The sequence below is a fragment of the Aquila chrysaetos genome, chromosome 2 (genome assembly GCF_900496995.4).
Source record: "Aquila chrysaetos chrysaetos chromosome 2, bAquChr1.4, whole genome shotgun sequence".
Classification (NCBI taxonomy): domain Eukaryota; kingdom Metazoa; phylum Chordata; class Aves; order Accipitriformes; family Accipitridae; genus Aquila; species Aquila chrysaetos.
The window spans coordinates 45,486,830-45,512,149 of NC_044005.1; the positions used below are offsets into that span (position 1 = coordinate 45,486,830).

A 25,320-nucleotide genomic window follows, 5' to 3' on the forward strand; every position below is an offset into this window, starting at 1 on the left:
TAATTTTTCATAAGAGATATTTATTACCCTATGCTGCTGCCAACTTCTTATACTTGGCGTATCCCACATTTATGTGGTGATCCAAATCTATCTTACACAAGTTACCAGAAAAGTTCTCTCGTACAATTAAGTGGAAGTTGCAACTATCAGCTATATCAGAAATGTACCAACCAATTCAGAACTCTGAGAAGTACACTAGTCAGGTAGTTCTGTAATGTGACTTGCAAGTAGATATAAAAGTGCTGGTATTTAGACCAACAATCTCAATATTTTTCAAATTTCTCATGACTCAGATAATGGTTTAGGCTCCCGGCAAATTCAGGAAGACACTAGCATACTCAGAATTAGCTGTATGCCTAAGCATATCCTGAATTATTTTCCTCACAAAAAAGGACCATGAATATGTGTCCTAGTCCTGCTCCCCTGAAAGCAGTTACGAAATGCCTATTAAACTTAGTCTTGAATTAAATGAAAAATACTATAAAACCCAAAGAAATTCTAGAGCAAATTCTGCATCGATTCCGATGTGTCATAGCAGCTTCCACACTGTGAAATACAGACAGTACCACCTACAGCCAGTCTCTGTTAGTGATCAAATTCTGGCACTGAATGCACAATCCAAAATGTAATATGGGTGGCTTTACTCCATAAATATCAGAATATTCTCACTTATCTTTTCCTAAGTCACCAAGCATATGACCACAGATTTCTGAGCAATCAAAACTGCTTTAGAGAAGTAAATATACAACCTTTTTTCTCCCCAAAGATTTTGCATATTGATAATTTTCAATGGCAATATCACTTCTAATGTCACTTACGACTGCAAGGAACCTTTACTGTTTCACTCATAAATTGTGCTAGACATTGTACAGTCATAACACAATGATGGGCAAGACAAAAAGAACCAGAAGAAATACAATTCTTCACTAAGTTGACCTGTCACCAAGATGTATGTTTTTTTAATTTATAAGTTAAAATGGAAAATGGGAATTTTTGGAAGGCAAATAACAAGGAGGCACAGGTGAGCTGGCAAAAAAAATTTTGAGATGGTGCTCTGCTTAGGAATCTAAGACTATAAATGAGAGAAGAATTACTTTTACACTGTGATGTGCCTACAGGAAATGCAAGAGCTAGATGTGACATTCAAAATACATTCTCTCTTCCTGAGAGACCAGTATTTCATTGCCTTCTGAAGGATCATTTATCAAAGCTGTATCTTGTAAGACTTTGCAGAGATATTAAGATGCCTGGTGTCCATCCTGCAAATCTCTACATATAGTAAATTAAGAAAAATGCTCTCATTTTTGCCTGTAGACTTGGACATTGTCTGCTAAATACTTCATTCAAATTACAGACTTCATATATAACCAAATCCTCTGCTTTGAAAAAAAAAACCAGACATGAACATTCCCTTTCCAACAGATGCTGAAGGATTTGTGGATAGCGTGCATATGTTGGAATATCTTTTGAACTGCATAGTTTAGGGCAAAAATAGCACAGAATATTAATGGATTCAGTGAAAATCTAAATTCTAAATGATAAGATGTTTGAAGAACAATAGTTTTACTTCGACGTGTGAAATACTGAAATCTAGTGGATAAGAACTATATTATTTTTGTGAAAGGTGCAGTATGAAAACAGCTTGCAGATAAAAGTGAAAGCTACCAGAAAGAGCAATTTTGATGGAGGTGAAAAGCAGCCAAGGTCTTGAAAAACTCCAATTAATTTCAAGTGAAAACAATGTAAGACATCACAGAACTTCACCTGAGTTCTTATAAGAATCAGGAGAGAATTCAGTTGAGAGAACACACAGCATACAACCAGAAAAAAAAATTTGTCTGCAAAGGAAAGCCTGACAGATATCATATCAGCATGACAATGGAAACTCGAGGAACACTCATCCTGTTATCCACATGCTCATTCAAGATCTCCTTGAGGTGTGCTGCTGAAAAGGACAAAGAACCCAAAGTGCCTGCTCATTTGCATGAATTTCAGCCATACCTAAGCCAGTTATTCCAAGTTATATTTAGAAGTAATTTAGTTAAACCAATGTAAAAAATCCCAGAGAGATATAATTTAAAGACCAGTTTATATAATCTCAGTCTACCTGGAACTTTACCACTGCAAGCCAAGCCATTAGATCAGTTATAAATCTACTCTAAAATCAGTACAGACTCATTACCAAAACTTGCACTTTGTCAGTTTGCAGCTAGTACACTGCATCTAACAGAGCAGCCAGTAAACCAGCATATCTTTTCTAAAAACAAAACAAAAAAACAGACCATGATATATTAAGTCAGAACATCAAAGACAGAAGGATAATATGAATACACAGGACAGGGAAGACAGCTTATGGACAATGATTCCACTTCTGGCATAAAGCTTCCACACACATACCGGTGCCACAAACTGTATCACCTAAACTGAAATTCTTCGCTAAGAGTTGAAAACTACTGAAGACTTTTGTTCAGCTATCTACTTGCTCACTACTGTTCATCCTAAATTCAGTTAGCAACAATGCCTTCTCTTTCAAAACACACAGACCTAAGATGGCTGGAAGTTTTATGCTACTCAAGATGTCAGAAAGATGACTTCCTTTACCTGGGGATGATGACTGTGCCATACTATACTGCTGTCAAACAAATAAGCCTGCTCTGTCTATCACAATTCAGACTTGTGAGCTATTCATCCCTACAGCAACGCGTGTGCAGGCTAATTTGCACTGAAGCTTTAAAGCAGTTTACATTTTCTCCCTTGCTCTGTCCAAATTCCCTGCTTTGACCTAGTATATATTTTAGCTTTACATGCTTGAATCTTGCATCAGGTGCAAACAAGATGATGTTCAGCTGACATTTGGGAAACCTCCTCTTGAAAATGTGAATACTAAAGCGCTCTCTTTTCACTGTTATGCCCCAAACACAAAGTGTCTTGGCAGGACAATCTAAAATAGGTGTAGACAGCATCAGCAGAAAAGGTGCTATCTTGCATTTTTTTCATATAACACAGGCATCTCTAATGACAGGAGGAAGGGCATTAAAACTACTGGTCACTTTTTTTCCAATCAAGATAATCTCTCTTGCCTCAAGAAATCTTGTAACAGGATCTCAACTCAAGATACTGTGCTGTGACACTTCAAGAGAAATACCCATTAGAGGGCCTAGATAACTTTTCTCAATTTACAACTCCCATTCTAATAAACCCTCAAGTATTTTACTCTGCTTTGATTTATACTGGTTTTTTCCCCTGCCCAATAACTGATCAATGGATAAAAATGATACTTTCTTGCCTGAAGGCAGTTACCAACGCAGTGAATAACTCTGCACATAGCCTTGGGGAATGGTAAACTAAAGAACAAGAAGCAAGCCTGAACATGCCTAGATTGAAATAAAACATTTACGACATGGCAAGAATGATAAATAAGAATGCAGAAATATAAACCTCAGCCTGCTGGACTATTGCTGCTGTTTCAGTAGCAAAACTCACATTATGACTTGGAAAACTGGACTGCTTCATGGACATATCGCTGAACAACAGTCTCTATTTCAACAGCCAGAACAGTGGGTTCTTCTTAGATACCACAGTTAGAGACAGGAAATCTCAAAAACAAGGAGAATCTGTATCACTTCCCACCTAGCCTAAAAAAAGCACTGAAGAAAAAATTAGAGCAGGCCCTCTGAAGAGAGTTGCAACAGAAGACCCAGAAGGCAAACAGATGAAATTAAGAAACATAGTAACTGATAATAACCATATTTCAGAAAAAGATGCAAGAAATAGTTAAGGAACAACCTGCTCATAATAAAGTTTCTTACCAAGTTCAGTTAGAGACTGGATTATAGGTAGTATTTTACTTAACTCAATGCGAGTCTAAATATTTAAGAACCACATAAACATCTATCTTTTATGAAGTTCAACTAATTTAGCATAATATTTTTTGCAGTAATTTCAAAAGAAAAGTTACACAATGATACAAATATTTCTCTTACGTCAAAGTGCCATAATTTGTTTCATCTAATGATTCTTCAGTTGATGTAAAGGTTACTTGCAAGGGATCTTGCAAATTATGGATTTATTATTGACGAGTTGTAAAATTATTGCATATCTATGACGTAGCCACCTTTCTTGCCTTTCCCTTTAGAGGAGTAGTGCCAGGCAGCGCATCTTCAGAATCCCTACTCGCAGCAGAAGAAAAAGTTAAAGACACCTTCCTCCCCACCATGTAGTGATAATCTTACAAGTGCATCTAGTTTTGAAGGACTAGCAAAAAGGTGGATACAGTAATAAGTACACAGTACTACTGTGAAGTTCTTTATCTCCCATTGTGAAAGACAGGTAAGTCCTTCTCATTATTGTAAGCTATATAGTTTCAAAACAAAACTACATAACACATAAATCTTCGTGTTTAGTGTTCATGATTTTACAACAGTCACTTTTCAATTGTCTACTTTTCCACAGACACTGTGCTCCTGCTTTCTTTTGCCTGTAAACACAATTTCCTAAACCCGCATCTATTATTTTGTTTCACACGCGAAAAAGAAGCAGATATGTAAGGGCAAGCATGTAACTAAGGAGGTAGGATCTGGGACTGATTTTTCTGTAATATTAACATTAGAAACTTTGACAGGGAAAGGAGAAACACAGCCATCCAAGAGTGATCATTCAGAAAGGGTGAACACACTCCACAAAACAGCATGTACTTTCCCAGAATAAATATCAGCAATAATTTTGAAAGCGAGCACAGGCTGAAAGAGAACGGTAAGCACCTTAAAAAAAAAAAAAAAAAAAAAAAATCCTTTGCATCATCATATTTTAGAATCCCTATTTAGGGATTTTACTCATGTATACATCTGCACCCATGTCCCAGAGCAGATATAAGAATTGTGCTCCTGCCCTGGGGACTCTTCATCAGCAGGAATGCAACTGCACATATTAAGTTGCAGGATGCAAACTGCACCCACCTTAACATTTCCTATCAGTGTAAAGGCGTAAGTAGTATTTTTAAACATCTACCACAGCAGTAGTATTTCCAACAAGGCTGCCTCTTAAAGACTCAGGTCCAGACACAACTCTAGGAGGCACAGTATCTCACATTATGGAGAGCTCCCAAGAACATAGCTGAGGGGAAGAAAAAAAATGTGATAGGTTTATTATGGATATGCAATGCCAAATCAGTGCAGTAAAATCTATCTGATGAACTAAGCTATAGAAAAGCAACAGAGAAGACAGCAAAAGGCACCAGGAGATAATTTAGCAATTACTGTGATCACCAGTACACAGAGTAAGACTGCAATGACAGACACACACACAAAAGAAAATAAAGAAATAAATATATTCAAGATACTCAGAAAGTCCAAGCTCTTGTAGACCAGAAGCAAAGCGTACTTCAAGATATAATTCCCTACCAAATATTTTTCTAAATCAAGCGAGCTCCCGGTGAAACACAGCCGATGATCACACTCAAGCAGTACATACAATAAAGCTGCAACATTTGAAAAACGCTCCCTGACAACTTCTGGCAGAAGAGAATGCCTGTGCCTAAAAGGTGAAAACGTCTGGGCCACAATTCCTCAGGAATTTAAAGGAGTGAAGGTTCCACACTTTATTATAACGCTGCCTCTCAACTTCCTACTCATAAACAGTCCTGTGAAAAATCTCATTTTGTTATCAACCTTTATTGCTTCTTGACGTTTTCATAATTCATTTTACGTTCAGTCTCTCCTGGTTTTTACATTTCTCTTCCTACTTCATTCCAGTAGCGTCTGTCACGCCTTCTCCCACTCGAGACTGCAAACCCTCACACTGTGCCGAACTCCACTTCCCCTGCTTCTCGTACACCCGACTCGCCTCTACCCCCTCGTACACCAGCATACGTTTCACCAGTCCCAAAGACACAACCCCTACCGTGTCCCCCACGACACGTAACCGCACCCCAGGTTCCTGGGATAAGCCCCCGGGACGTTCCGCGGCGCTTCAGCCGCCCAGCCCGGCAGGCTGACGGCGACCGTAGCCCGGGGGAACCGCTCCCCCCCCCCCACCGCCGCCGCCAAGGGCCGCCCCGGGCCCGCCGCAGCCACCCCCCTCCCCAAATGGCGCCCGAAGCGCTGTCAGCGCTCGAATCAGATACGACAACCGGCGGCCTCCGGTTCCGGGCCCCTGAGGGCGGGGGGGGGGGGGGGGGGGCGCTCCCGGCGGGGCAGCCACCGCCCCTGGGGTGGCGGACACAGGGCGGCGGCTTCCCCGCGGGCCTCGGCCCCTCCGCGCCGTGAAGGGGGAGAGGCAGGCGGGGGGGAGCGAGGCGGCCGCCGCCGCCGCGGCCCGGAACGAGTGGCCTGACGGTGGGAGCCGGGGGGAATGGCGGGGGGGGGGGGAAGAAGACGGAGGAGAGCCGTTACCTGCGCGAGGCGGATCGCGCTCCCTGCGGGCTCCGCTCCGCGCCGTCCCTGTCCTGCCCGGCCCGAGCTCCTCCTGGCGGCCGCCGCCCTCACCTGCCCCCGGGAATCCACCCGCGCCCCGCTCAGCTCCCTGCGCCGCTTCAGGCCGGCTCCGCAAGATGGCGGCGCTTCCGGGAGAAACCACGGCACGTCCGAGGTGGAGGGGTCGGAGCCGCCCGCCCCGCCCGGCGCCCTCCGCTCCCGCCACCAACCCGCCGCAAAGGTTCCCCCTCCTCCTCACGCTAAGTGTGCCGGTCCGCGGCGCTCCCCCGCCCCTCAGCCGGCGCGGCGTTGCCCGCGATGGGGGTGGCGGAGGCGCTGGGCGCCGGGGCGGCGCGGTTGCTCTTCTACCCGACGCTGCTGTACACGGCGGCCCGGGCGCGGCTACCGGGGTCCCGCCGGCCCTGGTTTCACCGTATCGACGGTTCCGTGCTGCTGGGGGCGCTGCCGCTGAGGGGACGTAGCCGTCGGGTAAGGCGGGCGGGGCGAGGTGAGGTGAGGTGAGGTGAGGTGAGGCGAGGCCGGCCCGGCCGTGCCTGACGGTGGCTGTGCCCGCAGCTGGTGGCGGAGGAGAACGTACGCGCCGTGGTGACCCTCAACGAGGAGTACGAGACCCGCTTTCTCTGTTGCTCCCCCCAGGTGAGCCGGGGCGGGGGGGGGCTTGCCGGTGCCCCTCGTCCCGTCCCATCCCGGTAAGGATCTCTTGTCGCTCCGCCTGTCCCGGCGCAGGTGAGGCTTTAGCCGTGATGCCGGCAGCGACCGCCAAGCCGTGTGACAGCGAAGACGTGGCTTCTTCGTAGCTAAGCCGACTTCTAAAACTATGCGACGAGCCAGTAAAACGTGAGGGTGCAAGTGAAGCGTTACAGCTACAGTGGCGGAGGGGGGGACGGGGAGCATTAAATCCACATACATCACTATGCAAATACAAGAATGCCTTTTGTTTCGGGAGGGGACCCCAGCTACCCTCCCCTCCTTCAGTTGAACCGCTTCTTTTCAGTTCCCTTTAACTTTTCCTTTCTGATAGCCAGCTCTAAAATTTTCCTACATCTGATTTAAAGGATTGACATTCAAAGTCTGCTTCCAACCCTGCTGAATTTCCCAACTGTCTCAACAGGTTCTGGGTTTTCTTTCTGAAGAAAACCCAAAAACCAACAAACAAAACACCAAAAAGTTAACTGACCGAATCTGCTATATCTGTTTCAGGAATGGGAGGCAATGGGAGTGGAGCAACTGCGTCTCAGCACCGTGGATCTAACCGGAGTCCCCACCTTGGAAAACCTCCACAAGGGTGTTGAATTCATACTGAAACACCGAGCCTACGGTAACAGTGTCTATGTGCACTGCAAGGCAGGACGCTCCCGCAGTGCCACGATGGTGGCAGCATATTTAATTCACGTAAGAAGGATTCTATGCTAAGTAGGGTTTATTTTCCTACAGTCTGGGCGAATACAGCCAACCTTTAGAGTTTGCTTTTGTGCAAGAAGCCTGAGCATGTAATATTCCATGATTTTACAGAGTTTGGACTGAAGACCCATTTTGAGAGAGGTAGGTAGCGAGGCCCCAAACTTACATTGCTGTTTGTACAATGTGGCAAATGCAGGGTAAAGGAACAAGCGAAACTTAAATGTTTGCTGAACTGCAGTCTAAGCTTTCTTTGATAATCTAGTTTATCTTTGCACACCTTGTTCATCTGCGCTCATGATACTGTCAAGATAATGCTCCCTGGCAGTGAGGTAGTGGTGAAGCTGCAATATAGCTGCCACTGTAAGTACTCTTTCATTCATCTGTACAGTCTGCCTCTGCCAGGTCAGTTATTAGCACAGGCACCAGCAAAGATGTTCTGTCTTATGGGAAAGAGAAACTGTTGTTGCAAAAAAGCTTTGAAACGCGTGGTCTGGTAGGATCTGTTGCGGGTTCTGACAGATCAGTCAGACTTCAGGGAGCTGCTCAGTTTTCTGGGCCATTAATATAGTAAGTTCTCAACAGGTTTTGAATGATTCTGCTGTTCCTAACTCTTTCTATGGAGGAACAGATTGAGATGGGAATAACAAGTCACTTGTGAGGGTAGGTTCACTGAGCAGATAAACATCCATTTTTGTTGTTCAGATTTTCTCCTTGGTTAGCTGAAATGGCGAGCTGTTGTAAGCTTTTCAATAAATATAATTCAGGATCAAGAGAAGTGACTTTGGTTTTCTGAGTTCTTCTACAGACCCAAGTGGGTAAGCCAGCACTAAGAATAAAATCCCACCGGTGGATTCTTCTGTCAGTGTTACTAAGTGTTCCCTGGAAAATTTTCCCTTAGTACTGAAGGGAAAATTTTCTCGCCAAGTGCTGAAGTGCGATGGGAGTACTAGTAAAGTTTTAAAAAAAATTAAAAAAGCAAGCTGCACTTTTGCTCTGGTCTGGTGGGACTAGGACAGGAAACTATTCACAACATCATGGAAGCATGAGTGAGCCAGAAAATGGAGGTCCCAGGCAGCAGCCATCCCTCTTTGAGGGACTCATTTCATGAAGTTGCATTGACATTGAGGCCCCTTTGAGGAACATGAAGTAAACAGAAGGAGCAAAGCAGCAAGTTTTCTAACAAGTCGAATGTTGCCTGTAGCCTCCAGGAAGGCTCCACTAACTGGTGCAGGGATGGAATAGATTTTCACTTGCAGGGTTTCTCCCTTTTCAGCTACATCACTGGAGCCCTCAGGAAGCAATAGAGGCTATTGCCAAGATCCGTCCCCACATCATCATTCGGCACAAGCAAGTCCAGGTCCTGGAGGCATTTCACAGGAACATGACCACTGGGACAGCTGCATAGTGTCAGTAAGAACTATCAAAATCTCTGTCTCAGCTGCTTTAAAAAAACCTTACATTTTAATGATCTAACAGAGACTTAAGCGTTGTACTTGCTGACCATCAATAAAGAAGTTTTTACATAAATTACAGTAAAGGGGAGGTTGGGCTGTTTCATTAAAGCTTTCTTTCCTTATGGCTAATATCTTAGTTCTCTTGGAGCCCCACGGTTCTTCTCTCCCACACACAGTATCAGTGCTTGCCAAACTGCAATCCACAGGAATTTCTATAATATTCGCAGCAAAGGAAAATAAAACTTTGTCTCAGCAGAGACTTTATTCAGATTCTTACCCAAAGGGTTACAGCGTCAACAGAAAGGGGTAGGAGGAAGTGGTCTTAATTCCGTCTTTCACCAACACTATGTTATGATTACAGGTGGGGATTCCCTGTACAGTAAAGGAAGCCAATGCTCGTAAAAACAATCTCTCTCTTTATGCTAGGTGATGACAGAGCAGTAAGCAAGTTCCCAGTTTGTTACCACTCCTCTAGGAGAAGTGCTGAATAATGCAACTTACTAAAGGTCCTGGGGTCAGCTCTGGAATCTGTCTGCTGTAAATACTTCTGCCAGTCCCTTCTGCAGTAGGGACACAGGAATGTTTAAATGGGGACATCCCTGGAGGAAACAGTGCACATCTAACTCTCTGACTGACATGGCAGCAACACGGTCTCCCAGGCAGTTAAAACTAGCAGTCTGGGCCAAGGAAGATGTTGTCCATATGCCATAGGATTTGTTACCGGCGGATTGGTTCCAGGCTAAAAAAGCCATTTGCTGCAGTTTGGGCCTCAAATGCAAGCAGCTTATCATCAAGGGATCAAAGTAATACCATTTAGTCCATCTGAAATCTAAGATGCAGCAGTTCAACTTTAATAGTGCTATGTAAAAGAATAGGCCCACAGCCAGAAAGCCTGTACTTCCTCTGCACAGGTATAGAGGATCGGGTCTTTACTGGATGTTGTGAGCTCGTAGTAATTGGGACTGGTGCTGAGGGTGGTGGGTGCCTCTGAGCTGCACAGCAGAACACCGTTGCTGCCCTTTCTATCATGGCCTGTTTTTCCCGCTTAGGCCAGGACAAACTGCAGGTTAGTGAGCAGGACTTTGATGCCACTTGTGACTGTTACAACAGAGGTGGCTGGGTTAAGTTTAAAAGTATTTGCATCACCCTTTTTATAGCGGTCACGAAAGACATAGATGCTGCCATTGCAGCTGGCAATTTTCCAGAGGGATGGTACCGAGCTCCAAGCATCTGGCAGGCATAGCCGGGTGAAGCTATCCAGTAGGGGATTATAGCATAGCAGTGAATCCCCCTCGGCTACAATGAACACCACATCCTTGTGTACAGCAGCATGCATGCGGCCTGCAAAAGGCAGTACGTATGGCTTCACGTGGCATTTCTCTGTGTTGGTATCATAGCACTGAATTAGCCGAGAGGGCTTGGTGAAGAAGTCCAAGTCATTTTCTTCCCCGCCCAGCAGGTAAATGACACCATTAAGGTTTACACCTGCAGCTCCAGAGACTGCCACTTCCAACTGGCTGGTCTCTGTCCAGACATTGTCTCGTACTCTGTAATATATGACAGCATTAGAGAGAGTGTCCTGTAGAGTTTTCCCCCCCAGTGAATATATTGCATCCTTGCTCGGCACAGAGACAAGGGTGTGTTGGAGCCGGTCACGGGGCAGAGGGGCACACCATTCCCAGTCTATAGTCGCATTGTTGCATTTCCACATGCGTCGTGGAATGGAGCCACCAACGACGTATAGGTCGCTACCGTGCTTGCAGGCTGCGGTGATCTGGTGACACAGGCTGTTCTGGCCGCTCACGCTTATGGAGTCATCATCAGCACAATGCAGAGAGACAGCAAGTGAATGTGTACGTGACGACTCCTTTCCAATCAGGTAGATGTGAACATTTTCTCCAATCACCTGAAAGAAAAGAGGAGTGTGTCAGCAGAACTGGACCTCTTTACACAAACATCCGTGATGCCTAAGACTGAATTTTTCAGCTTAGGACCCACCTGTGGGCCTGAGGTGTGTGACCTGCTTCCCAAGTCCTGCCACCCGGCAGCGTTCAGGATTCAGAGCCTCAAAGCCTTTTCACGATAATGGTCATATCTGACATAGCAAAATAGCAACAGACTTCACTGGAACCTGAGTGTCTGCAGTTGAGGTAAGGTCTGGCTACATCACTGATGGAGTAGAGTTATTATAAGGGGAATGCCAAACTCGGATTTCTGAATGGTCTCTCTGGTAACTGAGCATCTGGTGAAATAAGTTATTTGTGGCATTGCTCCAATCACTAGTGAAAGCAGCCTCAGGTTAAATTAAAAAAGCTGTCAGTGGGGTTGCTATTTATGACAATGAAAGTATTCCTCACGCAAGGACCATGAATTTCAATGGCATTTGTGTTTTGTGACTTTCAAGTCACACCTGTGAGCAGAATACCCTGCCTTGGGAAGTGTGAAACCAGCAAGTGCTACACCAACCCCGGAACAGAAGGTCTTTTTATACCTTCAGACTCGATCGCAGCGTCTCTGAAAAGCCCGCTCGCTCCTCCTTGTTGAAGTTGATCCAGGTTTCTATGGCAACTGTTGGATTCTGAGAACATGGAACGCCATCTGCGGTTTGGAGACAGAAAGGCATTTATAGTATCTAGACAAAGGTGTACGTACTCAGGAACATCCTTTTCCTGTCACTCCCTCCCCCCACTCCCACCACAAACCCTACTTTCTAGAGAGGAAAAAAAGATACAGAGGTTTATAGATTTTGGCAGGCATGATCAGCACCGCCAGCCAGACATCTACATGAAATTAGTTTGTATAAATATCAGAAGACAGAGCTGCCAGATCTTAAGCACTTTGGATGAGTTTCAACAAAGGAACCTATGTCCGAGAGAAAGAGGGCAGGAAAGAGAACTTACATGCTTTGTGACGATGAAAAATATTTTCTTATTTAAGCATTTAGGCAAAAAGATTCTCTTATTTGACAATCTCAGCAGCTGCCTTTCTTTCTGGCTGGTCCTAAAAGCCTGTCTAGCAAAAGTCATCTGCAGAAATTTTCCTTCTCTGAGCACTGTCAGACAGCTGACCCTCAAGACTGAACATCTGGTGTCACTGCTATCCTCTTAACTTTTGGAAATCCCCCATGAGCTACTATAGCTTTCCTTTGCAGTGTGACAGTAGGAAACACTACACAGACTGCATCAGATTTCAATTTGTTTCCAGACATAACTGGAAGTTTTGGTTATGCCACAAACTATTGCATCATCGTCATCAGTACATTTCCTAGATTTTAGGCATTTACTTCCAGTTTGAAAGCCAGCAATTATGCCTGTATTTATTGAGAGGCTTCCCTATGAAGGCGCCCTGATTCTGTAGTCTGCTCTCATGACAAACCCTGAATTCAGTGATGCTAAAGGCATCAGACAAATTCCAACATTTTTCTCTGTACTGGAAGGAAGGGAGGAGAAAAAGCGTGGCACAAAAGCAGGTATTTCAAAACTGTTTATTAGTAAAAGGGATTTCCATAAGCTATCCATCACAGGTAGTGGTTGAATGGAAAAACTTTGATTTTGAAATGGGTCTTAGCATGCAACAAAAGGTAAGCTTAATAAATTACTATTTCATGAAATTAATTTTAATCCTTGCCACTAATAGCTTCCTCTATTTAATTCTCCATTAACTAAATAGAGATGCAGGAATTGCAAAAGGGAAAGATTTTCCCTACCAGCAGTAGGAGTGTATTTCAGATTTTAATCCATTTTATAAGCTAAGTTTCGGCATAGATATTGAGTAATGTGATTCTATATATGTAAATAGACGAATCATGGAAAAAAGTTTTATTGAGCAATGATTTTAATTTAGGACCACAAACACTAATGGCCATAGACCTAAAACTATGGTTACTACATGGAATCCCTAGGAAGTTAAGGGTGATTGACCTCTATAGCTTTATTTCATGATTTTAGGAATTTGGTTTTTTTTTAATGAACTCACAACTTGGTTTAAAAGCTTTAGCTAGATAGTTATCAAAATTACTCTAATTTTATCATAGTCTTTCTGAGCTATCAGTACATATTCTCAATACGTTTTTGTCTGTGAATTTCTTTAGATGCAATAGAGATAATACAATGCAATATCTGTAAAGACTCTCATATGCATAGCAGCAACTTTAAAGGCTATTTTAAGTCTTACAGACAGATTTGCCAGTATTCCAAAGAAGCCAGTCATGGCAGGTTTATTGTTGTAACAGCATATAAAACACATGACACACAAAGTATAGTTATTTACTCATTTACAAAATTATTTAATTAAAGCAAGAAAGGAGCAATCTCTCTGGTCCCAGGTCCAGCACATTTGAATGTATGACCTTCTACATTCTTGCTTCCTCTAGGAATGATGCACAAAAATGGAGTTGTGACTGCAGCATCATGACGAAGTTTTCAAGTACTGGCTGCACCTGCTAGGGCAGCAGAGAATCTTTAAGGATTGGTGGCAGTTGCATAAGTTGTTGATGTGTTGACACATCCTTGACAACACTGAGTCATTGCATCCATACTGTGGAAGGCCATTACCTTTACAAGAAGGGTAATTACTGTACTACCTAAGATGTTACAATGCCTCTATTTCAGTCAGATGAGTGCCTAGCCTAAATAATCCTAACAATTATATACAATTGTTAAAAACACTTAACATAGTCTAAAAATAAGGCTTGTGCTCAAGCCTTCTTACAAATGTTGAGTTGTTGCATTACTATGTTAAATGATTATGAACTAAAGAAAAAAAAAACTTTCATAAGATGTTCATTTCTGGTAAGGCTTCTTTGTTTTACTTTTACTGCAAAAAAAACCACAACAAGTTGTTGAAAGTTACTAAGTTACGTTTAAAAATCGTGTAATACTTCTACCTGTTGACCCAGGAACTACTGGGAAATACCAGCATCCTCTATGTCCCTTTTCTGTAGCTCAGACGTTTATGTCCAGTAACAATTAATAGGTTTTTTCTGATTAAGTTATCCAGAATGTTTTGCTTTGCTTCGCTTAGCTAAGCCTCTGAATAGACAGTGATTATGAAAGCTTGGATCCTTCCATCTATTTTGTTCAATCCCCGATACACTCTCCGAAAGTCTCTTTCTACATCCACAACCTGGCTAGTCTCAAGAACTCCTTACCTGTAAGGATGTCTGTCAGCAAGCGGAGAGGCAGGTGTAGGAACTCCTCTGTGTCTTGCAGTTGAGACAAATGTGACTTTGCACAGTGTTTGGCAGCTGTGTAGAGCTCCATGTCACTGTGTTGATCTGCCAACCACATGACCTGCAGACAGTTCCTAACCTGCACCGTACGGGCCAGAAAACGGGAGCACTCTTCAAAAAGGGCAGTCAGCTGGTACATGTCTGCCACTTCATAGGTTTCCTGCAACTCCTCTGCCCTCAGCTTTACAGTTCCATGGTAAATATAGTCCACAAGGAGCTGAAAGACACTCTCGCTAACGTCCTGCAGCTCAATGACCCGGTTGTGGGCCTCCTTTAGGTTGGAAGTGAACATAGAACGAAAAAAGCAACTCTGAGCTGAGAGGACCAAACGGTGTAGCTGGAATTCTTTGCCTTCCACTGATATTGTAACATCAGCAAAGAGCTCATCCTCCAAGCATAATTTCATAATACCCTGGGCCACACGGCCTGAGTGGGAGCGGTCGGTGAAGGTGTAGTTCACAAAGTAGTTTTCTTCTGCAGAGGAGCCTCCAGTCTCTTCTGACGAGTCCATGGTGCTGCACAGATCAGACCTCCAGCAATCTGTAAAATCACAATAATTATATGGCCTTCTCTCTCCACTAACAAGATTATGCAGTACTTCAGGGTACAGGGAAAAAAATCAAACATTGGTAAGAGGCCAGCATATTTTAGACTGAATATAAATAGCGCAGCCAGAAACTTCTGCCTGAGCTTCAGAATCTCAAACAACAAATGAGAAGTTGGCATAATTAAAATTATAATATATACCAAACTTCCAGTACAGTGAGCATCACATCCCAGCAGAACTGGGAGATGCGCATATCTTTTCACCACTCATTTCACTGACACAAAGAAATGCAGCAACAGTTATTCAAGTGGAAAGTCCAGCAACCGCCCTAGGAAACTCGTGAAGCCAAAAGAATGTGGCAGCACCATGGCTGGGCTAGGTGGAAAAAGGATTCCAGTATCATACTAACAAAGAGCACAGACAGCAATTCATATTGGAAGGAGTTAATTACCATCCAAAACCCATCAGAAGGAGTTAATTACCATCCAAAACCAACGCGATGAATCTGTGCAGTGGTATCAAGTACGGTGAACTTGCTTTTACCAAAAAGATGTGCGAGAAGTCTGCCAGACGTAACCACCAGTCCTTCAAGCTAACCAAATGAGATAACTGATGGTTATACTCAGTTTGTTAATGTGCCAGACACCTTCAGCATGCAAAATAACCTGTTAGATGTTGTTAGTCACTGTTTCCTAAGCGGCAAGGAGAACTCAATTTAAAAGATAATGCCTCTTAGTAGGTACCAGAGATTGTCTGCAGAGCTCCAAGCAGTTTGTGGGCCGAGAAAACTTCTGAATCAGAGAAGGACTGCTGTAGAAAAGAGCTCTTTTTTAACATGGCTCTTGACAGCATTAGGAGCAAATAGATGCCCGTCTGCATTCACTTTAAACTTAATTTTACACCTTAATTATCAGCCATGGTGACTGATATCACAAATTTCTTCAGTTAATACTGAACGTGATTTCCAGTACAATGTTTCCCAAAGACAGGATTTTTCTCCAGGAGATTCAGAGTTACTCTTCCATGCTTTATTTTATCAAATGTGCATTTTCTTACAATAGCTTTGCTTGATACAGGAGGCCTCCTAAGTTCTTTGCTCAAGTTCTGTTCACAGGAAATAGTGTCTACATCCCTAATTGGCTAGACAAGTCCGTCCCATCCCTGATCTCAGCCTGCCTTAATTATACCCTTCTTGTGATTTTACATAGTTCTGGTCTGTCTGAAAAGTACCTACACATTAGTCTGTAAGAGACCGAGGAACTGCAATTAGCACAGAACACATCGGTACTATTTTTCCAGCTTTACCAAGTACAAACCTATCCTGCAAACTGGCTCCCACTTCAGTTAAAGCTCTTGATCCTCACAGTCAAGGTGCTCAGAAGCTGCAGCCCAGAACACCAAAGTGACAACGCAGAGCACCAGAACATGGATGGATGAACTCCTCCGCCCTCTTGGCACGGCAGAACCAGCTGCCCCCGCTGCCCCGCACGATTTCCGGAGGACTGGTGCCAAGTCACGAAAGAAATACCAACAAATCTCACATCCTTCTTTGTAAACGCAACGTTCCCCTTCGCATCCACGGCATCTCCACTATAAAGAAAGAGCTGCGGGAACAGTAAAGTGTCCCATAAACCAAAATCTCACACTCCATGCATATTTTGCATTACCAATGACCCGCCGAACGCCAGGCTATAGGTGAGGACGGTAACCAACACCCGGCACACCTCCTTCCTTCCCTCCTCGCCCCTGACAGGGCCGTGGGTGCCATGACAGCGCCTGGGACCAGGGAGCCCACATTATACACAACCGACAGCGACTTCACGCTTCGGGGGCGGCGGGGGAAGAAAGAAAAGCTAATTCTCCGGAAAGCAAAGACCCCCATTGGGGCCGAACTGCCGTTACGAAAACCGCCAGAGAGTTACCTCGCCCCCACACCGCTGCTTCAGCCCGGGGGGGGGGGGGGGGTCTGACAGGAACACCACCACCCCCCCGCCTCACGCCCGTACCCGACGGCGGACACATCTCCACAGAACTCGCTGCCTCCCGGGCTCCCCCGGTCCCGGTCCCGGTCCCGGTCCCGGTGCCGGTTCCCCCCCGCAGCACGGCCCACACAACACCCACCTGCGGCGCCTCCCTTCATGCCGCCGCCCCGGAGCCGCCTCCTCCCGCCGCCCCGGGGTGCCCCAGCGGCTCCTCCGCTCCCCCTCACCCTGCGACGGGCACTCGCCGCTTTCCGGCCACCCACCCGGAAGCGCCGCCGGGAAGCTCCGCGCGCGCTTCCGCCTCCCGCCCCGGGAAAGCGCGCCGACGCTTTTCCGCTTCCGGTCCGTGCCCTTGCCCGTCCCGTGTCCCGGCGGGGATGTTGGCGGCGGCGGCGGTTCGGTGGCTGACGCGGGCCGCGCTGCGAGGTGAGGGTGCCCGGGGCCGGGGAGGCGGCGGCGGCGGGGCTCGGCCAGCCCGTGGCCGCGGGGCGGGCGGTTAGCGGTCGGTAAGACGTGTCCGTTTCTCTCCACAGCGGGCGCAGGCCCGGCGGCGGCGGCGGCGCAGGCCCGGGTGGCGGGGAGCTCCGCCGCGGAGACTCGCCGTAAGTGAACGGGACCGGCGGCGGGGAGCCCGGCCTGGTCTTGAGGCTGGGGGGGGGGGGTCTTGCGGTTGTGGGGGGCAGTGGAAAAGACCGAGGGGTGCGCTTGTGTCCCGGTCAGCTCCCGGTATCTGTGCGCCTTTGGGAAGTTTCGGAGCGATGCAGCCGTTTTCAGCCGGTGTATCGGAACACGGTTGGTGCCCGTCAGGCGTAAACCCGCATTTTGCACGGAAAAGCGGCTGTGGTGATAAGCGTGCTGGCTCGGGGTTCCCCTTCGCATCCTTTGCGGCGGGCCCGCCTGCTTGTTCTGTGCGGAGTCGTGCCTGGGGAACGGCTTCGTTGCCCTGAAGCTTGAGGAGTATTTCTAATCAGAGCAACAACAAAAAAGCAGCAGGAGATCCTAGGGTGGTTTGATTCTGAGGGGGTTGCTTAGATTCTGGCACATCAGACAAAACCAGGATTATTTTGTCTAGGAAAAAAAGATCCTTTCCAGACCCAGGCTGAATGTCATGAGCAGTATCTAAGTTCAGATTGTTCTGTCATCTCTGCCTCTCTCTTTTTCATCTTGTTATTTGCTTTCCCGTTATCTTGTTGGACTGTTCCTCCTGCTGTGTTTACAGTGCACGAAAAAATTTCTGTCTAGCACTGACACAAACTTCCTTCCTTATCAATGTCTCTAGTTCCGTGTTCTGTGTACCACAACACATGTATGTTGCTATAGTCTAGTCTCTACTGCAGCATCCTGTATGTTGCACTATACATATATGTCGTGTTTAGCTTCGGATTTACCATAAATAAACTTTGCGGGTTACCTGAAGCTGCCTGGCTTCTGCCAGAGCTGCTGAGAGACAGCTAGACTGGTTAAAAGGATTTTTAAGCCAGGAATGCGAGTTGCTACTCTTCTTTCCGTAGCTTTCTGTTTTCCATGCCATAATCTTGGGAACTTTATTTTTCTCTTTAGCTACTGTCAGACCAAAAAATGAAGTAGAACAGAAGCAGCTCTGTGCTTTTGGAGAGTACGTGGCTGAGATTCTGCCCAAGTATATCCAGCAAGTACAGGTAGGTGCTCTTCGAGAAATTGTTCATGGCGGGGGGGGGACAGGACCCAGTGAACACACTACTTGTTTGTTAGCTGTTTTCAGAAGTTCTTCTGGGCAAGAAAGATTGTCAGAATTACATGAAAGTTACCGCTATTGTTAAGCCCCTTTATCTGATGTCATTATGCGTCTGCTGTACCATATAGTCTCTTTGTTTGGGTGTTCTGCTGGATTCAGTGTAATGTTCAGTCCTGTTGGTGTTTGTACTCATGCCCTTTCCGCTGTTTTCAACAGGTGACCTGTTTCAATGAGCTGGAACTTTTGATCCATCCAGATGGGATCATTCCAGTTCTGACCTTCCTTCGAGATCACACTAATGCTCAGTTCAAATCCTTGGCTGACTTGACTGCTGTTGATGTCCCATCTCGGCAGTACCGCTTTGAGGTAGGAACTGCTCATAGGTGCAGGACTTGGAGAGTTTCACAAGTGCTGGTGACTGTGGGTGCTGTTGCAGCTCTGACTGCATTTTTTGCTTTCTGACAGTGAAAAGAAAATCCACTCTGAAATGCTGGGTTTTGTTTACTCTGTGGATCATGGAAGCAGTAGCAGAACTGATACTGCATGGGTTCTTAGTCTGGCTTTTCTTTTGTGCTCTGCTGAAAGTCTCTCTCTTCCTTTTCTTTTTTGTTTGTTTGTTTTCTTTTTTTTGTTGTTTTGGTTTGGTTTTACCAAAGTGTCTAGAGACTTCTTTCTGGCCAGATGTGAATTGGTGCTCTTCCTCCTTCCACTTAAGCCTGTCGGCTGCTGTTGACAAAACTGACCACGTTTTTCTTTAAATCCCATCAATCTTTTTAGCAATTTTCCTCTTTTAAAAAAACAAACCAAAGCAAAAAACTAATTAGTTGTTTTAAAAACGTTCCCTGAATGTCAGGACTACACAGGAGATGAGGCAGATTTTCAGAAAGCTCTCAGAAGATTTTGGGCACTGCACTTTCACTGACTTTCAGTGAATATCGGACATTTGATTCCGACAGATGCTTTTGAATATCACACTGTATAGCTTTTCAACTGCAGAAAAATTGCAGTTGCAAATAGAAAAAGAAGAGATACATCTTTGGGGAAACCACACACTCAGCATATTGTCTTCTCACCTACCGTTAGAAAGCTTTGTTCACAGTATTGTTGCAAAGACGTTATTGTAGTTTAACTTAGGAAGATCCGTAAAAGACAGAAAAAAGTGGCACGAAATACCTAGGGCTCACATGCTGTAGGAGGCTGACTATGGTTTAGGCAGCCTTACGGACAAAGAGATGTCTGTGTTCCTTTGTCCAATGTGGGCAGACGGTCTTTTGGGCAAGAGAAGTGAATTGGTAGATTTTTTAGTTCCCAGCAAGTAACAGGGATAATGAAAAGTAGCTGATTTGTTCTCCCCCTTTGGTTTATCTTGTGGTATTAAATCACTTACCAACAGCTACTCAGAAAGTGAGGAGTGGCAGGTTTGCCTTATCTGTATTAGCTAATCGGATGTCTGTTGTTTTCAAATATAGCTTGTTCTTGCTTTGCTAATAATAGCTTTGACTTTTAGTAATGTAACTCATGATTAGGCAAAAATCCTGAGTTATAGAGAGAGTTTCTTTAACTCAAAGGCCTTCAGTCTCTGAAGAAGTTTAAGATTTTTTAATTCAGGATTTTACTTTCAAAAATTAAGGTAGTAGATTCATAGAAATAATATAGACCTTCATGAGTTCACCTTTTTCAGCCATCTTCACAGAGGCAGTATCAAACAAGGCTACACAATTTCTTAGAAAGGTTTGGGGGTTTTTTTTTTCAGTCTGCTTGTATTAAGTATCCGCCACCCCACCCCCTCTTGGAGGCTCTAGTAATCCTTGTAAGCAGCCTTCTTATTAGTACTTCATCACCAGAAGAGTTAGAAATTTTCCCTGGTATTCAACTTCTTTGCTGAAAACTAAGTGTATTTCTTCTTAGCTTTCTCCCACTGGATGCTGAGGGTAATTGATAGCCATTTGCTTTGTGACAGACTGTTGAAAGACTATTGTCAAGTGTCTCCATCCCTTCAGTATTTTCTTTTTTTAAGGTTTAGTATCCCTCTTTACTTCAGGTCTTCTTCATCAGTCATGTTTTCTAAATCTCACATCATTTTTATTACACTTCTAGGGGCCAAAGTGATAAGCTATTGGAACCTCAATTGTAATAGTGTCTTTTAGTGCCGAGCTCTGAAGTGCTGAATGTGATTCTGTTGACGAAGAATATTTGAAATAGTCTTTGTGTGCCTTTGCTTAGCCAGTACTATACTGCAAAGAGATCCATAAATGCCGTGCAAGACCAATGCCTTCTTTTATTCTGCTTCAGATTGTGTACAATCTCCTGTCTCTGCGGTTCAACAGTCGGATCCGTGTGAAGACATACACTGACGAGCTGACACCTGTTGACTCAGCAGTGTCTGTGCACAAGGCAGCAAACTGGTATGAAAGAGAGGTGAGTGCCGGCGTACTTGGGAGCAGGGTCTTTGTGGAGAGGAACTGTGTTTTCCTGATTAAACTGATTCCCAGGGCCCTGAGAAAGAAAGAAAGTGTTTCCCTGGCTGCCTTTCCAGAGTAGGAGATAAAAGGGTGATTTGCTTTTGAATGAGTTTCTGCATCAGTTTCGCTGGCACTGCGAAAGCCAGGCATGTAACTGAAATTTTATGAACATAATACATGAAGGGTTTGGTTTTTTTTTTTCTAATCTAATGCAACTTGATTGGCTCCCTTTCATTTAGGTTTGGGACATGTATGGTGTTTTCTTTGCCAACCACCCTGATCTAAGGCGAATCCTCACAGACTATGGGTTTGAGGGCCATCCTTTCCGGAAGGACTTTCCACTCTCTGGTTATGTGGAGGTAGGAGACACGCTCGTGTCTAAAGTTACCAAATCTCTCCAATACTTATCTGAGTTTCGGTACTGTCCTGGTTTCGGCTGGGATAGAGTTAATTTTCTTCTTAGTAGTTGATACAGTGTATTTTGGATTTACTGTGAGAATAATGTTGATGACATGCTGATGTTTTAGTTGTTGCTAAGTAGCATTTATCCAAAGTTAAGGATTTTTCAGTTTCCCATGGTCTGCCAGCAAGCAGGTGTACAGGAAGCTGGGAGGGACCATGGCCAGGACAGCTGACCTGAACTAGCCAAAGGGATATTCCATACCATAGAATGTCATGTTCAGTGTATAAACTGGGGGGAATTGGCCAGGAGGGGGGGATCGCTGCTCGGGCATCAGTCAGTGGTCAGCGGGTGGTGAGCAACTGCATTGTGCATCGCTTGTCTTTTCTTCTTGTTTTTTTTTTTAAATTATTATTATTTTATTTTATTATATTCCTTTTCATTACAATTATTATTATTATTATTATTATTATTATTATTATTATTATTATTATTATTATTATTAGTAGTACATTTTATTTCACTTCGGTTATTAAATTGTTCTTTTCTCAACCTACGAGTTTTACTTGTTTTTCCCCAATGCTCCTCCCCATCCTACTGGGGGGGTCAGGGAGTGAGTGAGCAACTGCGTGTTGCCTAGTCGCTGTCAGGGCTTAAACCAAGACAGGTGCAGAGATGTGACTGCTTTACAATCCTTTGTCCAAAAGGCACTAAGGATGTTTCACATGTCTGTATTCCAGAGGAGCTGTATAGATCTCCTGCATGGAAATTTGAAGTCATCACAAAGTATCATCCGTGCTAAGGCAGCCTAAGGTCAGAGGCATTGAGCAAATTTCATGTGCTGTGTGTCAGAGACATTTGGCAGAGAAAGTACTTCTGCTTTTACCATGTCTTCTGAAAGATTAAGCGTTCCACTGCAAAACTGGAGGTTCCCAGATGAATAAGGGACTGAACTGATCTTAACGGCAGTTGGAACTCCACTTTTTTGAGTTTTTGTAGGCCCATATTACAAAACTCTAGTTGAACTGACTCTTGCCATTTATCAAATATTTACCTCTGTATGTCAAACCACAAGTGAAATGAGTGTGTTTGGTATCTGTCTAGTTTCAAATGACCACCTTGCAAAAGCAGTCACATTTGGTGCAGTTCTAATACCGAGTTGAGCCTCAGGAGAAAACAGTGAGGTCCTGCAAGCAACAGAGGGGTTTAAGAAAAACAGAAATGACAGCAAATCCTACAAGTGAGGACCAGGCAGCATCTCCTGAACTATGGTTTGGAGATCTGGACCGTAACAGTGAGGATAAAGCAAGCCAATCAGAAGTGTCTGGTACTCACACGCATTTCACCCTGGTTGTCTTTTTATCCCATGCTCTGAGTGTTATGCTAAGAAGCACAACTAAAACCAAACAAACTGCCGTATTATAAAGATTCATGGAGACTAGTCCCCAGCAATGCCAGGTGGACAGGCCACTTTATTTTGGTGACGCAGGAGAAATTCCTTTGTCATATGACAAACTAAGTGTGTTACTCCGTGTGGGCTTCACGTGGACTGTAGGCTGGGCACTCCTAATTCAGGGTGGTTAGTCAGGACACCTGAGGTATGTACATGGTAGCAAAGAGGAGGGTTTTCCTGGGGAGTCCAGAGGTCTTGGTGGCATCTGGAGGGTTTTTGTTTAATAATGAGGAGAACTGAAGCTGTGGCAGCGGTCTGTGGTCTATCCATGGCGTAAGAACTAGGATTGCCTGTACCGGAGGGTGGTCTGGGTCATTGCTGTGTACAGCTAATAGCAGAGATGCTATGGGGACTGTATGAAAATGACTGGCTTGTGTCCTTTGCACTGTTCTAGGTGCGGTATGATGATGAAGTGAAACGGGTAGTGGCAGAGCCTGTGGAGCTATCTCAGGAATTTCGCAAGTTTGATCTGAATAGTCCTTGGGAGGCATTTCCTGCCTATCGTGCAGCTCCAGAACCCCTGAAAATAGAAGCAGGAGCCAAGAAAGAAGATGCAAAATAGCAGCAGAATGGAGCGGATGCACGGCACCATCCTTTCTCTTCTAACATAGTATTTATAATAATAAAAACTGATAGGAGATTCTTGCCTGTTGTGGTCACATGAATAATGTTGTTTTCAAACTAGATGAAAAGCGCAGGGTGAGGGATGCTATTTGACAATCCTGATCATACTACTGGTAGATGTTTATCTGCTGCTTTGAATTGTAAGACACCGGATTTGTCTTTTTGGTTTGCAAATTGAATGGAGTCCAGGCATTCCCTGTGGCTAAGATGCTTTATATACACTGCTTCTGCTAGCTGTCCCTGCAGGCATACATCGTAACCTGAGCACTCACTCGGAGACTGTACTGAAGCAGCTGTGTAGATTAAGCAATGGGACAGCAGTATCTCAGCTCCAAGATGGATGTTGGGAAGACCATAATAATATAGCTAACAGGCAAAGCTTTTGTAAATGGTTCTAATACAGTTGTTATTAGGACAACACAAGATGTACCTGGATCCAGACCAAAACAATTGTGGAAATCTCTGCATTGTTTTCTTGGGAATGAGGTCAGCGCCTGTTCTCCTGGCAGAAGAAGGAGTTGCAGGTAACCTCTCATGTGCTACTCCCTCATGAGGGCTTCTTCTTCACAATCAAGCAGTCTTTACTTTCTCCAGCATCTTCAGATTGTGCTTTTTCCTGCAGTCAAAAATATCTCCCTTCCCTTGTTCCATAGACAAGAGTCTATGCCTTTTTGTCACTATTCCCATTATTTTGAGCTGTATGATATAATAGCATTACCACTATCTTTGCTCTTGTGGAAAATATCAGCTCTCTCCAAAAAAGCTGGAAAAACACTGTAGTTTCAGTCCACCCACCACCTGTTTGAATGGGATTACATTACAGCAGTCATCAATTAATGTCCCTTGTCCTTAGTCCAGAAAATGCATCAGAAAGCCGACTGACCTCATTAAGATCTGAAAAGTATTGTGTAAGAGATTTCATAAAATAATTCACAAGCTGTTTGTAGAGATTCCCTGAATCACTGCTTAAGCTTTTAAATTGTAAAAGCACTAATTAAAAAAGGCATTTGGGGGATGTTAGAGCATGGGATGGAGGAAGGGATGGGACAATAATCAATTAAGAAAAAAAAGGGACAAGTACTCATTGTGGCTAGAATGTGATCTGTTTTCAAGAATAAAGAGCTGAACTGTATGGTAAGAATCGGGTTTCATGTTTGTTTCCAACCCAGCCTTGTAAGCATGGGCTTCTTAAATTTTTTTTTTTTTTTTTAATTTGTTTCAGGCTGCTTTGGCTGGCAGTATGTGGGATATGACTCAGAACAGTGTTCTCTAGTTAAAATTAATAGTGTTTGCTACTCACCTTAAAACTTATAGCTCTTAATCGGAAAGAGGAAAGAGAAGGGAACACAAATCAGCAGAAGTTTGGGATTTTATACAATTCTTAGCTCCACTTTGGATCTGCCATCAATTGAGCTAATTAAATAGGAAATGTGCTTTTAGTCCTTCTTACAACGTGTTCCACAGCTGGTTCTGTTTTCTGTTGCAGTGGCTCTTTTTGCATGCCGATGCCTATTGCACAAGATGGAAAAGTTCCTGGCACCACTTCTGTTACTGTGAAAATTCTTTATAAAGCACGTTTCCCCCCCCACGTTCTCCCTCCCCCGTCCCAGGTTGCTTGAGGT

The 25,320-nt window shown here is 44.4% G+C and overlaps 4 protein-coding genes across 17 annotated transcripts in view; 2 read left to right on the forward strand and 2 right to left on the reverse strand.

Moving 5' to 3' along the window:
* CELF1 (CUGBP Elav-like family member 1) overlaps nucleotides 1–6,564 on the reverse strand; it is a 72,995-nt gene extending 66,431 nt beyond the window's left edge. For 5 of the 8 annotated variants that reach the window (XM_030035212.2, XM_030035193.2, XM_030035165.2 and 2 more), the window contains exon 1: nucleotides 6,390–6,564. The gene's annotated coding sequence lies outside the window, so the exon portion shown is untranslated. The remainder of the gene's footprint in view (nucleotides 1–6,389) is intronic. The other 3 variants (XM_030035203.2, XM_030035222.2, XM_030035176.2) reach the window with 3 other exon arrangements.
* Nucleotides 6,565–6,636: 72 nt separating this feature from the next.
* On the forward strand, nucleotides 6,637–9,364 carry PTPMT1 (protein tyrosine phosphatase mitochondrial 1). Of its 3 annotated transcripts, none has more exons than XR_005934075.1 (4): nucleotides 6,647–6,899; nucleotides 6,987–7,067; nucleotides 7,632–7,973; nucleotides 9,106–9,209. XR_005934075.1 is itself a non-coding variant. In XM_030035329.2 (4 exons), exons 1-4 carry the CDS (start codon nucleotides 6,729–6,731, stop codon nucleotides 9,235–9,237), a joined length of 576 nt encoding a protein of 191 aa, XP_029891189.1. In that variant the 5' UTR covers nucleotides 6,658–6,728; the 3' UTR covers nucleotides 9,238–9,364. The 3 variants fall into 3 exon arrangements, 2 of the variants coding, with proteins under 2 accessions (XP_029891199.1, XP_029891189.1); XM_030035329.2 differs by having other exon boundaries at nucleotides 6,658–6,899; nucleotides 7,632–7,823; nucleotides 9,106–9,364; XM_030035339.2 differs by lacking the exon at nucleotides 6,987–7,067 and having other exon boundaries at nucleotides 6,637–6,899; nucleotides 7,632–7,823; nucleotides 9,106–9,364.
* Nucleotides 9,365–9,529: 165 nt separating this feature from the next.
* Nucleotides 9,530–17,401, reverse strand: KBTBD4 (kelch repeat and BTB domain containing 4). Of its 5 annotated transcripts, none has more exons than XM_030035065.2 (4): nucleotides 17,309–17,401; nucleotides 14,436–15,056; nucleotides 11,778–11,884; nucleotides 9,530–11,192 (listed from the first exon to the last, which is right to left on the reverse strand). In XM_030035065.2, exons 2-4 carry the CDS (start codon nucleotides 15,025–15,027, stop codon nucleotides 10,332–10,334), a joined length of 1,560 nt encoding a protein of 519 aa, XP_029890925.1. In that variant the 5' UTR covers nucleotides 15,028–15,056; nucleotides 17,309–17,401; the 3' UTR covers nucleotides 9,530–10,331. The 5 variants fall into 5 exon arrangements, with proteins under 5 accessions (XP_029890925.1, XP_029890917.1, XP_029890907.1 ...); XM_030035057.2 differs by having other exon boundaries at nucleotides 17,273–17,309; XM_030035047.2 differs by lacking the exon at nucleotides 17,309–17,401 and adding an exon at nucleotides 17,185–17,296.
* On the forward strand, nucleotides 17,359–24,830 carry NDUFS3 (NADH:ubiquinone oxidoreductase core subunit S3). Its single transcript, XM_030035315.2, has 7 exons — nucleotides 17,359–17,471; nucleotides 17,579–17,647; nucleotides 18,606–18,703; nucleotides 18,976–19,125; nucleotides 21,052–21,177; nucleotides 21,461–21,580; nucleotides 23,469–24,830. The coding sequence occupies exons 1-7, from the start codon at nucleotides 17,423–17,425 to the stop codon at nucleotides 23,634–23,636; spliced, it is 780 nt and encodes a 259-aa protein (XP_029891175.1). The 5' UTR covers nucleotides 17,359–17,422; the 3' UTR covers nucleotides 23,637–24,830.
* Nucleotides 24,831–25,320: the final 490 nt, after the last annotated feature.

Bases quoted from the DNA above. Each gene is read 5' to 3' on its own strand.
- PTPMT1 (XM_030035329.2), top strand. From the start codon at position 6,729: ATGGGGGTGGCGGAGGCGCTGGGCGCCGGGGCGGCGCGGTTGCTCTTC. The intron at 6,900-6,986 runs GTAAGGCGGGCG...CTGTGCCCGCAG, and splicing joins TGAGGGGACGTAGCCGTCGG to CTGGTGGCGGAGGAGAACGT. The intron at 7,068-7,631 runs GTGAGCCGGGGC...TATCTGTTTCAG, and splicing joins TTCTCTGTTGCTCCCCCCAG to GAATGGGAGGCAATGGGAGT.
- KBTBD4 (XM_030035047.2), bottom strand. The intron at 11,885-14,435 runs GTAAGGAGTTCT...TCCAAACCGCAG, and splicing joins GCTGACAGACATCCTTACAG to ATGGCGTTCCATGTTCTCAG. The intron at 11,193-11,777 runs GTATAAAAAGAC...CTTTTCTTTCAG, and splicing joins CGCTGCGATCGAGTCTGAAG to GTGATTGGAGAAAATGTTCA.
- NDUFS3 (XM_030035315.2), top strand. From the start codon at position 17,423: ATGTTGGCGGCGGCGGCGGTTCGGTGGCTGACGCGGGCCGCGCTGCGA. The intron at 17,648-18,605 runs GTAAGTGAACGG...TTTTCTCTTTAG, and splicing joins CTCCGCCGCGGAGACTCGCC to CTACTGTCAGACCAAAAAAT. The intron at 19,126-21,051 runs GTAGGAACTGCT...ATTCTGCTTCAG, and splicing joins CTCGGCAGTACCGCTTTGAG to ATTGTGTACAATCTCCTGTC.